This window comes from Apaloderma vittatum, unplaced genomic scaffold (assembly GCF_000703405.1).
Source record: "Apaloderma vittatum isolate BGI_N311 unplaced genomic scaffold, ASM70340v1 scaffold463, whole genome shotgun sequence".
Lineage (NCBI taxonomy): Eukaryota > Metazoa > Chordata > Aves > Trogoniformes > Trogonidae > Apaloderma > Apaloderma vittatum.
Window position 1 is genome coordinate 11,619 of NW_009708369.1, and position 13,282 is coordinate 24,900.

At 47.7% G+C, this 13,282-nt stretch overlaps 1 protein-coding gene across 1 annotated transcript in view; it reads right to left on the reverse strand.

Moving 5' to 3' along the window:
* Window positions 1-3,941: 3,941 nt before the first annotated feature.
* Window positions 3,942-13,282, reverse strand: part of SFXN5 (sideroflexin 5) — a gene marked incomplete at both ends in the record, with an annotated part of 41,937 nt that continues 32,596 nt past the window's right edge. Inside the window, one exon of the mRNA XM_009866519.1 lies at window positions 3,942-4,083. Within this exon, the coding sequence (XP_009864821.1) occupies window positions 3,942-4,083 (142 nt within the window). The remainder of the gene's footprint in view (window positions 4,084-13,282) is intronic.

Sequence of the window (13,282 nt, forward strand, 5' to 3'; positions counted from 1 at the left end):
TTAACACTATATTGGGATGGGAAGTACATTTCTCAGCATCTGAAGCGAGCGTGGTTGCAAGGACCCATGTCTTTGCGGCCAACACTAGAGTTTGATTTTTACAAAGTGGTCTTCAGAACCACAGCTAGAAACAAGCTGTAAGAGGGTGCTCAGGCACTGGGATGCTCTGCCCAGGCCAGGGTGGAGTCACCGTCCCTGGAGGGGTTTAAGGACTGGATGTGGCACTGAGTGCCCTGGTCTGGCCCATGGGGTGGGATTGGGTCACAGGTTGGGCTTGATGATCTCAGAGGGCTTTGCCAGCCTCGACAGTTCTGTGATTCTGTAAGTCCAGAGCACTGCCACAGACATCAAAGCAGATTCCATCTGTACAAGATCAAGGGAGGGGTAAGCTCTTAGCTAATATCGACCCAAGAGAAGATCTGGATACATTATCCTTCCCAGGACACAAAGGTTGTTCAGCCCCAGAATTTCCACCTACCCGATATCGGTGCTTCTATATGCAACCAGAGCTGAAATTTGATGTCTCTTGTGTTATTTTAAAATAGGTATAATGCTGAAGCAGCTACAGCCGACACGATAAGGTGGCTGCCTTTATCCAGCACATTTATTAAATCTATTGCAAGGCTTCAATTCTGCCTTAAAACTAATTGCAACTTTGAGCCCCTTTAGAAGCGTAGATCAAAGGCAGCCAGTCAAGCTCCCGTGCTAAAACGAGCGCTTAATAACACATCAGCTTCTGTGTTTGCTCTCTGACTAAAGAGAAAGGACTGTGAATGTGTGATTAAGGGCAGAATTTGGCTCATTTACAATGCCTGAAAGGGTTGCTGCTCAGACCATCATCATATTTTTGGAACGGAGCGCGCCTATTACATCTTGTTGTTAATAATTTACTCCCCGGGTAGCGCTCATTACAACAGCATCATCTCAGTCGTGCTATGACCAGAGCTGCTTCACCTACGGCGGTTATGAGAAAAAGCAAACACACACACGCATACATGTGTACAAACAGAGAGAGAGGTCAACGTCCAAACACTCAAAGGTCTATTAACTTAGTTATTTGAGAAGATAATGGACCAGTGATGAGTGACCAAGAAGCCGCACGTTCTGAGAAATGCTCTTTGCAAGGAAACACAGATTTCCTATCCAAGACTGTGAAGAAATGGCTCTGGAGGGGTTGTTTCAGATAAACCACTCGCTCTGCTCACTTAAGCATCCCTACAGTCACCACCGAGGAGATCCTGCAGAACGGGAGGAACGCCCTCGACACACAACACTCACACGGAAACGGGAGACTGATCAGACCAGGCTGCTAAGGAGGATCTGAATCCTTCGCCTCAGCAGATGTGAGGTCCAGCTGTGCGCGCGGAGCTCACTCCAGTTGAGCGGAGCCGAGATCCCAGTAGGCAGCGAGCTGTACCACCAGTTGTAATGGTTTCTTTTCGCTGACACGAAGCGTGGGCAGAGAGCACGTCATTCTGTTTGATCTACTAATCAGCGCTGATTCATGTTTACACTGCAGATAACATTTCATCTGCTTTTAGAAGGTCATTTTCAAGTGATGCTGTACGGTTTCTGTACTGCCTGGTGCCTGCAATTTGAATATCCTTTGAAGGAAGCCAGACCTTAATCTCCCTCGTGGGCTAGAATTCATTCAGCTGTTAGCATCGATGCATTTTTTCATGCTGTAATATCAGTTACTATATATTATAAATTACCTGTCACCCATAAAGCCACAATACAAAAAGCAAAAAGACTTTCTGAGCTTCATTTTCAGATAAAGAAACTAAGGCAACGAGCAATTATTTTTGTAGAGTCCAAAGCGTTTAACTCCAATTCTGGTACCAACATTTGCATTCCCACTGTCCACTTACTATTTCAGAGAAGCCCGTGCTAAGCGATGCCTAGAGAAAACACTGGAAATGTACCAAATGCTGAGTTTCCAACCAGAATCGCAGGGTGAGTTTCCTGTCGATGTCTATGGACTAGATGATCTTTCGAGGTCCCTTCCAACCTCTAACATTTTGTGATTCTGTGATTCTGTGTTGAAAGAACCGTTTGGTTTGGCCAACGTCATTGAACATGTCAGGGAGAAGAGAGAAAATACCCGACGACCGCCGCTGAAGGCTCGAGGTGACATAAAATCACCCGATCATCTTGACCTCCTAGGAGAGGCCACGGCTGCCTTCTGGAGGGTGAAACTCCTTTCCCTGGAAATAGGAGCATAAGGGATGCTCTGGGTCCAAGTTTCCTCCCAATAGGAATTCTGGACATACCCTGGGCACATGCAAGACCTAGAAACGCTTCTCAGGTCTTTCCTGACCAAAACCTCCGAGCAAAACTTGGGATCGCAGCAAAAAAAGCTTGAGGGACGCGGAGCGAAGGTTGAGCTCATGCCAAAATGATTAACATGCTCCGTGGAGGTACAAATTCAAGTAGAAGCAAGCAAATCACACTGCTCCTGCAACTGGTACTTGTGCAACTTCTTACTGGAATACCGTGTCTGGTTCTTATGGAAGTGCTCCAAAAAGGATGTTGACTAATTAGAAAAAGTTTAAGGAAGAGCCATATGAATCATTAAAGCTTCAGAAAACACGTCTTTTAGCAAGAGACTCCAAGATTGAGCTATATTCAGTTTCTTAAAGAGAAGATTAAGGGACAGTTTTATCTCAGCCTGTAAACAACTAGAAGGACAACAAAAAAAATCTAACACGTTTTTTCAGTCTAGCAGACAAGTGCACAACAAGACTCCCCGGCTGGAAGTCGTGGGCAAACCCACCCAGACCGCAAAAATATCAATTAACCAATAGAGACCACGAGACCAATTTCTGATCAACTGTTCTGGTTGACACAAAAAAAAGAACTTCTGTGAGGTCCTGTGCTCTGTTTGATAGAGGCTTTAGCATTTTATAACAACGACCCGCCCTGCAAATGTACAAATATAAAGATTTACGATCTGCACGTCCATCAGCTCCAAACGCCAAACAGTCAAAACTCATGACTCCCAAATAAATCCACCTTAGCGATTTGTTCAGCTAACCTGGTTACGAGTGATTTCACAGTCATCCTGTCTGTTTTCTTGGCTAGCTTTCCTCTGCTCAGCCCCAGGCTGTGTCTTCCCAGAGCCAGGCTAGAAGATGAAAAGGCAAAAACCCGCAAAGAAGCTCTGGGAAAGTACATCCACGTCACACGTACATCCCAGGCTCTTTGTTTGGTGGATGAAGACTTGATTTCACCATGTTAACACCAAGGAAACGCCGCTGTCATCGGAGAGGATGAGCCGAACCACGTTGTCCCAGCTCAGCTCTGACTAAGCTCACATCCCCAGACAAGACAGGACAAACCCAGCCGGGGTCAGGGACACCAACTCAGGAACACTGGGCTTGTTTGACCAGACCTGACCTGGCTATCAGTGAAGAGGGACAGGATACACACTGTGCTAGCTGAGCCACTCTCCTCACTGGGGATCAAGCAGGCAGAACATTATCCTCATATATTTAAAAAATCCAACCATATTCCAACCCAGTTATCCCCCTGATCCCTGGCGGTTTGATTATGAAATGTTCTCCACTTGGGAGAAGCCCGGAGCAGATCACCCCTACAGGAGAAAAACAGATGCGATGGAAGGGAGGAGGATCACACGTGCCCAACCTTTGCCCGTAAACGGTGTGTTTGCTGGGTGGAACAAAGGTTCCTCTGTTGGTTTGGGGGGTACATCCCACCACATGACCCAAACAGAAGCAGAAGTTTGAATATTACTCTGTGCTACGCAAGCGCAAACGAGAAGAACTAACACAACCATCACCTGCCCGGTGAATCCGCACTTGTTCAAAGGCAGGAGCCCACCTCCATTCAAAAACGGAGGAGGCCCCATAGGAATGAGACCATTATGCAGGAAGGCCAAACGAGGAACTACACTGGTAAACCCCTCGGAGATGTCCCACCACAGCGACCAAACGTGTACTGACCTCAGACATCTGCGGGAAGAGACTGATGGCCAACGGGAGGGCCAGGCCAAAGGCAGCGAGGCACACAAGGCTTTGGACTGGGAGAATCATCCGGGGACGGGACCTCAGGAGTGATGTTCTGGAAAGGAAAGGCTTCGTTAGATCATTTCATAGACGGGGTGAGCGCATGCAGTCATCAGAACGGGCACTGGTGTTCACCCAGAACCGCTGGTCTTCCTGACTCGTCTCCGTTCTTTCTTAGTGCATCACCAAAATTCACCCTCAAGAGTTCCTGGCGTCCGGAACGCTCTGTTTTTGCATCTGCTTTTCCGTCTCCGTTCTTTCTTAGTGCATGACCAAAATTCACCCTCAAGAGTTCCTGGAGTCCGGAACGCTCTGTTTTTGCATCTGCTTTTGCATCACACGGCCCATGTCAACCCAAGCGCTCACTTCTAAATTAAAACAGGATCGCTTCACACGTGCTTCCCCTATTTCCAACCATTTTGCGTTGGAGTAGATGGCACAGGAGGTGACCTGCCTGCACGCAGGTGTCACCTCCATAAAGGCTTCGGAGACTACGCTGAGTGAGCCCAAGGCAAGCAGCTTCTCCAGAGACACTGTGGAATTTTTCGGCCACTTCACGAGGTGGTACTGAAGGTGGCACATGACTTTGTGGATGAGGTAATGAAGTTGACAATATCTAGATCTCTAGAGGTCCCTTCCAACCCCTAACATGCTATGATTCTATGATACCTCAATTTGTCAAAAATCACACATCTGTAGAGTGGGTGATAAGGATATTTTAACACTCGCTGTCCCCAGGAGATATTTATGACTTCAACATTTGTTAACGGCAAACACTGTAAGACACCTGCAAGGTCAGGTTCTGATAATGACCCATTAAGTGACCTTTCTGATGCAATTAACACCAAGTGACAGGGACAACATTTAGCTGGGAGAAAGTGGCATATGAAATACATGCCAGGATACGGGACCTCAAGTAGTTTACAAATGTCGAGGTGGAAAAACGTAACTCTTGATATCGCCAGTTGTTTCTCATCAGTAGAAAAAAGTTGAATGACGGGTGTCCTTTTGGTGTAAATAGAATTATAGAATCACAGAATGTGTTGGGTTGGAAGGGACCTTTAAAGGCCATTTAGTCCAACCCCCTGCACTGAGCAGGGACATCTTTAACCAGATCAGGTTGCTCAGAGCTCCATCCAGTCTGACCTTGAATGTCTCCAGGGATGGGGTATCCACCACCTCTCTGGGCAACCTGTGCCAGCGTCTCACCACCCTCATAGTGAAGAATTTCTTCCTAATGTCTAATCTAAACCTACCTTGCTCTAGTCTAAAACCATTGACCCTCATCCTATCGCTCCATGCCCAGATATCCCCAGAATACCTCAACAGACCCCTCCAGAGACCCCTCAAGAATTACAGATGCTTGACTGTGAGTTTTGTCTGAATATTCAGTGTATAGTAGCAATGTAAAAAGTCAGCAGAATCGCTGCTGGGTTGTCAGCTATGGCCTTAGACTCAATGTCCATCCTCATCTTGATGATGATGATACCTCGTCAGCAGAATCACTGCTGGGTCGTCAGCTATGGCCTTAGACTCAACGTCCATCCTCATCTTGATGATGATGATACCTCACGCTATCCTGCCATCAAACGCCGGTGAAGACCCTCTAGTAGACGCCTTTCCATTGCAGTAAAAAACAGAGGAGCTCTCTTCCGGTCAAGGAAGGTACAAGCAGCTAAATATCACCGCGGTTACCATCACCCTTCACAAGGTGCCCACCAAAACCAACCCTTCCCACAGCAGGGCACGCCGCGCTGGCACACGCACAAGCGACTCTGCAGGCACGTCTCCCCGTGCAGCCCCTGCAAGGAAACAGATTACCTCAGCCCCCGTCTACTCCACGTTTACTGCAGGCTACAAACCCGCACCTGACAAATTATAACGGAGCAGCTGATGTGTGGGAACTTGTTACCCCGCTGTACGTTGTCTGAACATTCAGACTCTTCACCCTTTGCTAGCAATGCTTGCTGAAAGCTGTCTTCATCTTGAGAAGGTTTGGGGGAAGCGGGGAAGGAAAACAAGTTCCAGAGCTTTAACTCCTCCGGTATCTCAGCTCCTCACTAATAAGCCATCGAGACGGAGTTGATCCTATCAATTTGTGCTGTGAAAGCCAAGCTTCTGTTCTCCAATATTTAGCTACTTTGTTTTGCATAAAGCACGATCTAACTTAAAAGACTCCTGCAGAAGTCCGCAAGGATTTCGTCCGGGTTGGGAAAGCAGGTTACCTCGCTCCACGCTCTTAAACCAAAAAAGAAAACCCTTCAGGAATCACCATCAATTAGCTGCAATAACTAGTCCCTGGGCTGCGGAGGCGCAACTCCTGGAACTGATTTATTCTCCTGCTTAAGCTGTCGTGATCCATGAGACCCCTCGCTGAGAAAATCGTACGACCAGCATCCTTCAAGCCTCCCTGGAGTACAGTTTAGAACCAAGACAGCACGGCTTATACCGCCCTTGACACCTTAATTTGGAAGCTGCACCCTCCTTAATTACTGCCCTGTTGGGGACCTTATAATCACTCAAGTAAAAAATCAACCAATTTAAAACGATCCCGGTACAGCCCCCAGGTGTGATTTCCAGGAGTGCTTCAGACTCAGGCCAGTTCAAATTACAACGGCTAACCTCCTAATTAAGAAGAGTTATGGCTTGATTTAAAAAGGAGAGGGGACTAATTAACACGTGTCGTGCGATGTCTTAATTGGGATCCAGATTCTAAAACACGTGTGGTTCGGAATAAACCACTCGTAATCAGCCGAGAGGTCCACTTTGCTTCTGTCCTGAGCATCTTTGCTCTCGACACAGACCGCAGAAGAAGAAATACCACGCGGCGCACTTTGTTAGCTGCCAAACGCAAAGCGAACCCCCTCTTTTCACCCATTAAGCCCCCAGCAGAAGCGAACGACCAGGTGTTTCCAAAGGGTTTAATAGCGGAGCGTTACAGCAGGTTAAAAATAAATCAAATTCATACCAACTTATTGAAGAGCGAACTGGTTTACGGCACGGTCCCGGCTGCTCTGCCAAGGGGGTTGATCAAAGGAGTGGAAATCTGGATCTTTAGATCTCCCTGACAGCCCAGCTTTGCCATCAGCATCTTCCAAAGGCTACAACCACCAGAGCAAATACCCCACCCCATGAATACTCCTGCAGAAAGGCGTGAAGCTACTCTCGCACGAGAAGGGCAGATTTTACAGACTGTGTAGCCAGGACAGGCTCTGGTGAACTAAACTTTGGTGCCTTTGATGAGACAAGAGTGGATCGAAAAGTCTGTGCCCGAAGAAGGTCTCACCTTGGAAATCTGCAGGAAGATCGTAACATGCGGGTTTTATTGTTACCACGGTTTTTGGCACCCGTGGTCTGCCTTGCTAGGATAAGTGATCCATGTTTAAATATCAACCTTCGGATGGCAAAAAAAAAACAAACATGGATTTTTGCAATACTTCCCTCCTCCTCTCTCTTATTTCCACCTTTTTAGAAAAAAAAAAAAAAAAGATTTGTTGCTTTGCCCCCCCCTTCAAACGCCCCTAAAACCTCCTCTTTCGGCAATTTGCCGAAAGAACATTTGCCTGGAGGGTATTAAAAAGGCAGTAGCACGCCGGGGAGCTTCTGGCTTCCTGATCCTAGGTAGATCTCACTGTTAACATTTCTATACCTACACCAGCTAGACCTCACGGGTAACATTTCAATATGCATGAGCGTGCGCGTACGTAGGTATATGCACAGACACACGCGCGCTTGTACAGACAGTACATCTGCTCCGCAGAGACAGTGTGTTGTAGATCTTGTAAATACACCTTCATTCAACTTTCATCACATTGTTCATTAGTGGTTTAAATTTTGCATAATTTGGCAGCTGCCTCTGGCGTTTTTCAAGAGGTACTGTAATTTATTCCATATGGAAGTCAGTCGCTGTACTAAAAAGGAGTTATCAGGTTCAGTGAACCAGAGCTGTATTTGTCTAGAAGGAGGTGTCAGATGCTAAACTAAATATGACAGGAGTTAACCCAAGTCTCCCAGCTGACAGATTCTGTGGGGTTTCTGTAGTGTTTGGTATAAACAGGTTCAAAGCTAATACATACATCAAGACGCCGCCGATGGCGCCGGGGTGAGAAAAGCGCCGGAGGCTGAAGCTCTGGGTATCCCGAGGCTCCTCAGAGCCCAGGGGCTCAAAACACCCCTCTGACGTGCAAAACAAGCTTCGGGGTGGTTGTCCTACCCGAGTTCTGCTGAGAACCACCCAGAGCCGGCGCCGGACCACGTCTCTGCTCTCTGCAGATGGTGTTTTTCAGCTTTTCTCACGCGGTTTTGGTCATTTTGGGGAATGCTGAGCTCTTCTAGCAACCTCTCTGCTGCCTTGTCCACCTCTGTGCTCACCAAGGAGCATCTCCTGCTCTTGGCTCTAGCCCCAGTGCCCCCTCCACAGGACACAGCAGATGCAAAGCGGGTGAGGTTGGGGGATTTTTGTGCTTGATTGACATAATTAAAGGAGCAGTTTCAATGTTTACCCTGGAAACAGCCACAGCAGTTTAAGGTGTCACTGCTGGCAGCTGTTGAGTTTAAACAAACTTCAGCGAGGGTTTAGCTGGACCGAGGAGAGACTTTGCACTTCAGAGGGGGAAAAGCAGTTGCAGGAAACGCTGTGCACACACTCTCAGAAGAAGAATATCCCCAGCAAAAGGTCACGAACACGAGGTTCAAAAAGGTCTTCTACCTCATGCCCATTTCTGCAGCGAAAAGCATCATTTAAGCTGAAGAAGCCCACGTCCAAGGAACCCAGCTTTATCGTCTGCTCCATAAACCCTGCACAGCTCTAGGGCCTCCTCTCACCGAGCCTGACACCCGTGAGCTCTTAGAGCTCATCCTCAGACCTTCTCCTGCACTGCACACCCTCTGAGGCTGTTGTACTGTGGAGCTTTAGGATGAGGAGCTCACGTTCTTCCACCTCCGCTGCGAGCTATCAGCTCAGAGCAGACACTGCTGATGGACTGAGCTTGTCCACCACTTGTCCAGATCCCATGAACGAAGTCCCACTGGACGATTCAGGCTCTCCCACCGCAGAGCTCAGCCTACAGAGGAACCCCAGGTTGCACTTACACACGGACCTGGACGTTCTACACATAGACTGGCTGCCTGATGGGCTTCAACTCTGCAAGGAGTTGGAAGCCGGATGAAGACCATTGGAGTAGCCTTGGCTGGGAGAAACCTGTGCCATTTCCCCAATTTCATCGTAGCTACCAGACAAAAGGATTCACAGAAGCATCTGAATGAAGAGGAATGTCTGAGGGACTAGAAGTCCAACTCAACGAATGCAGTTGTCCCCGAACACCCGTGACATGGAGGCACTAATGAAGTTTTCATTGTCAGCTCCAAAGTCAGCTACGTCCCGCAGATCCGCTTTCATCTCGTCGACAACGCGAAACCACTATTTTTCGGTATTAAAGTTGCCAACACGGATATTATTTATAAAACTTAAATGAGAATACATCTGCACAAAATAACTGACACCGTGTTCCCCGCATGGCATATGCAGTCTCAAAATAAACATTGATTCTATATGTTAGCTGCTTCAACAGAGCGTCCAAGCAGCAGGAAATGCATGAAACATGGGGAAAGAATGGCGCGCTGCGGAGCTCGGCAGTGGGAGGTAACATTGAATTACTTGGAGAGCAGAGAAGGCGGCCCTGGGAGTTAAAATACACAGCAGGCAAAGAGACGAGAGAAGCCAAGAGAGCTGAAAAAAATGGCACAAGAGATGAGAGAGGCAGCTGGGGGAGTTAAAACATGCAGATGGAGAGATGGCTGAGAGAGAGGAAAGACCTGGATCCAAGCGAAAAGACGACGACCAGGAACTGGCCACTTAAAATAAACTTTTCAAAAAAAAAAACGAGACGAAAACGAGGGAGCGAGTTTTCCATCTGAAAAGCTGCTGCCGGGGAGCACGGAGCTCGCTCCTGGGGTGGGATGCGACTCCCACCCAATCCTGGGAGGCAGGAGAAGCGCTCAGCTCCTTCGCCCCGACCCCGAACATGAATGACCCCGACCCCCGATGACTTAGGGGGGAATCAGACTGCCACTCCTGATTCCAGACCTCCAGCCTCCAAATAATAAGCCATCGCTCTCGTCTTCCTCATTTATAGGCTTGCAAGGGCTTCTGTAAATAAATTGATAAAGCCCTACTCTTAACGACAATTTGACTAAATTAAAAAAAGTTCAACTTTTCACCAAATGTTCCAAGGTCAGGGGTTTTTTTTTCGAAAATAAGGTTTCACCTCTGACCGTGTCCCTCAATAACCACTTCAAAGGATCTGCAAATCGACAGCTGGACCACAAATCCCTCGGCTATGGAAAGGGATGCTCTTGGTGTCCGGTGGACACTTCCACATCTGACAGAGATCCCACCACCTCTAGCTGTGCGGCCAAACTGCACACCGCTCCCTATCCCTGCTGTTTCTCACTCACAGGCTTCCAGGAATCCAAAGATATTTGACGGAAAGCGAAACAGTCGGCACAAAGCTCTAAGTAGATTTTAGGCAGGCAAAAGCAGTGCCCGTAGATTTTTATATCTACAGAGTTTCATGTGGCGGAGGGGGTGGGGAAAGAAAGTATTTTCTTGCAAACCTGAATTAGGTCTATTAGTTACAATGATAATTTTTTTTGCAGACAAACTCCCGTACATCCACATTTGCTTGACAGATAAAATCAGCTTGTGCACAGAGCACAGGTGCATTTAGCAAAATGCAAGATATAGGTACAAGAAGTTACGATGCCCCCAGATAGGGAGTAAATTTTGCTCTTTGTTTTGTTTAAGCTTGTGGATGCTCAGCAACACCCATGATGGTCACAGAATCACAGAAACATCGAATCGTTTGGGTTGGAAAAGACCTTGAAGATCATCGAGTCCAACCATTAACCCAGCAGTGCCACTATGTCACCAGGCCAGGTGCACCACATGTCACCAGGCCAGGTGCACCACATGTCACCATGTCACTAAGCAGCACACCGACACGTCCTTCGTGTTTCCTGCTGGAGACGTTCACCTACACATCTGATTTCTATGAACTTGGCATTTTTGCACATGGGTTTCGGTCTGTTCACATTGCTAACCAGAAGAGCAAAGATCTTCTGAATTACAGCAATAAATCAGTTTGGGATCATCTTCCCTGGGCGAGCTGATCACCAAGGTAAGGTTAGATTGGAACCAGGGCCTGCGTTCAGGCAGCGGGAACACACGGAGCTGCTTCGGTGCGAAGCCTCGGGGCGACAGAAAGGCGAGAAGCGAGAGCTCTGTGGTAAGAACATCACAAAGCCCGGTGGCATTTCTGAAGCGTCTGGCATGTGGACAGATGAAAACAGAAGTCCTCTCAACTGACAGCAGCAAAGCAGCTTTGATGGGATTATAAAGGCTAGAATCACGCGTCTGAAAATGAAGCAGGGAAGCTGCCAAGACGCCGGAGTACAAAGAGAAGTGACAATCCCTGTTCTTCTTACAACTCTGAGCAAGCCCTGAGTAAGGTAGTCCAGAGCAGGACACAGTCATTTGTGAGCACTTCTTCTGCAGGTTGATCATGGGCTGGAGGACCTGTGTAGGTGACACAGGGTCCTGGAGCAAGAAAGAGGCTGCAGAGCTTTTGTCAAGGAGGAGCATGAAGCAAAAAATCAGATGCTTTTGCACAGAATTACTTGCAATTACTTGCACCTTAGTGCCTGCCCCAAGACTGGAATCCATCACCCATCCTTGTGTCTCCAGCAGCCGTCTCCAAACCATGGCTTGCAGGGAGACTGTGTCCTGCAGCAGGGAACCACCACAGTCCCTTTGAACAAGAGAGGAAAACTGTATTTTTGGTCAAAACGGGATGAAAAAACAAGTTCCCCAAACAAAGTTTCTTGTCCTGTTTCTTGCCACATCCAGGCCAGGGCACCCCAGGATCTTGGTGAGAGCACCTAGATGCTAGGAGAGGAACCAGACTATGCCTATAATTTCAGTTTTCAGATGTCAAAAATCAGTCTCCAAATTTACAGAAGCAGCCCGACCCTTCCGCTAAAGAGAGAAAATTGCCCAGGGATGTTTCTACAAGGGTAAACAAGGCTAACCAAAGCTATGGGTCAATCCCTAATCGTACTAATTGCTATTTACTTTGTCAGTGGAGTGCTTTAGAGCAGCCATTATCAACAGATTTGTTTAAAGAGCGCTTCCAGCTTGGCGGTCTGGACAAAGGTAGCAAGCCCTTTAGCACCTTCGTCTTTCAATGCACTCATCAGTCTCCAAAGGTTAGCAAGGTGATCCCCACCCCACGGATCATTCACGCCAAATAAGTCACTGATGGGTCTCCTAAGGAGCTGTAGGCACCCAACAGCTCCAAAACAGCATCTCTGGGCAGAAGAAAAAACAGAGGTGTTGGAAAGCAAGCTGGGAGAATGGCCAAAGGACAGGGCAGTTTGGGGTTTTTTTGGCTATTAAGAACTCTCCTAGGAGATAACAGGACCAGAAATAATAACCATGTCCTTTCCTGCCAGCTCTCCTAGCACTGATGCTCCGCGGAGACATCTGCCAGCAGAGATTCTGGCTTAAACAGCGATGGAAAGCAAATTTCTGCAGAATACGTGAAGCATCTATTCTTCTGGGGAAGTCCAAGCCACAGGATATTATTGCAAGAAAGCACAAGCAAGTTCCAAAAGGGCATAAGCAAGTCCAGCAGAGGCCAAGGAGGTCTGGATGCGGCGTGTGGTCCCCATCGTTGGCTGCAAACGAGCCAAGATCTTTAGTCTGACCTCACGTGGCAGCTCGAATGTTTGTTAAGTGGAGGAGTGAAAACTTACAGACACTGCTCGGCTAAATCCGGAGTTTTGGCTCACACTGACCTTACAGAATAAGATTATCCAACTGCCGGAGTCTCAGAACGATGACTTAAACCAACCACTTTAAGAGCCTACAACAATGGTCAAAAATGATGGAATATGAAAATATAATAAAGAAAAAAAAAGGCTTTGGTGGACCAATGCTAAGAAATATCAAGGAATAACCCTTCCTCTGCTTGTTCAGAGGAGGCCACAAGGATGATCCAGGGGCTGGAGCAGCTCTGCTACGAGGACAGGCTGAGGGAGCTGGGGTTGTTCAGTCTGGAAAAGAGAAGACTCTGGGGGGACCTAACAGCTGCCTTCCGATACCTGAAGGGAACCTACAGGAAGGCTGGGGAGGGACTTTTTACAAGAGTGTCCACTGATAGGACAAGGGGAAATGGGTTTAAGTTGAAGGAGAA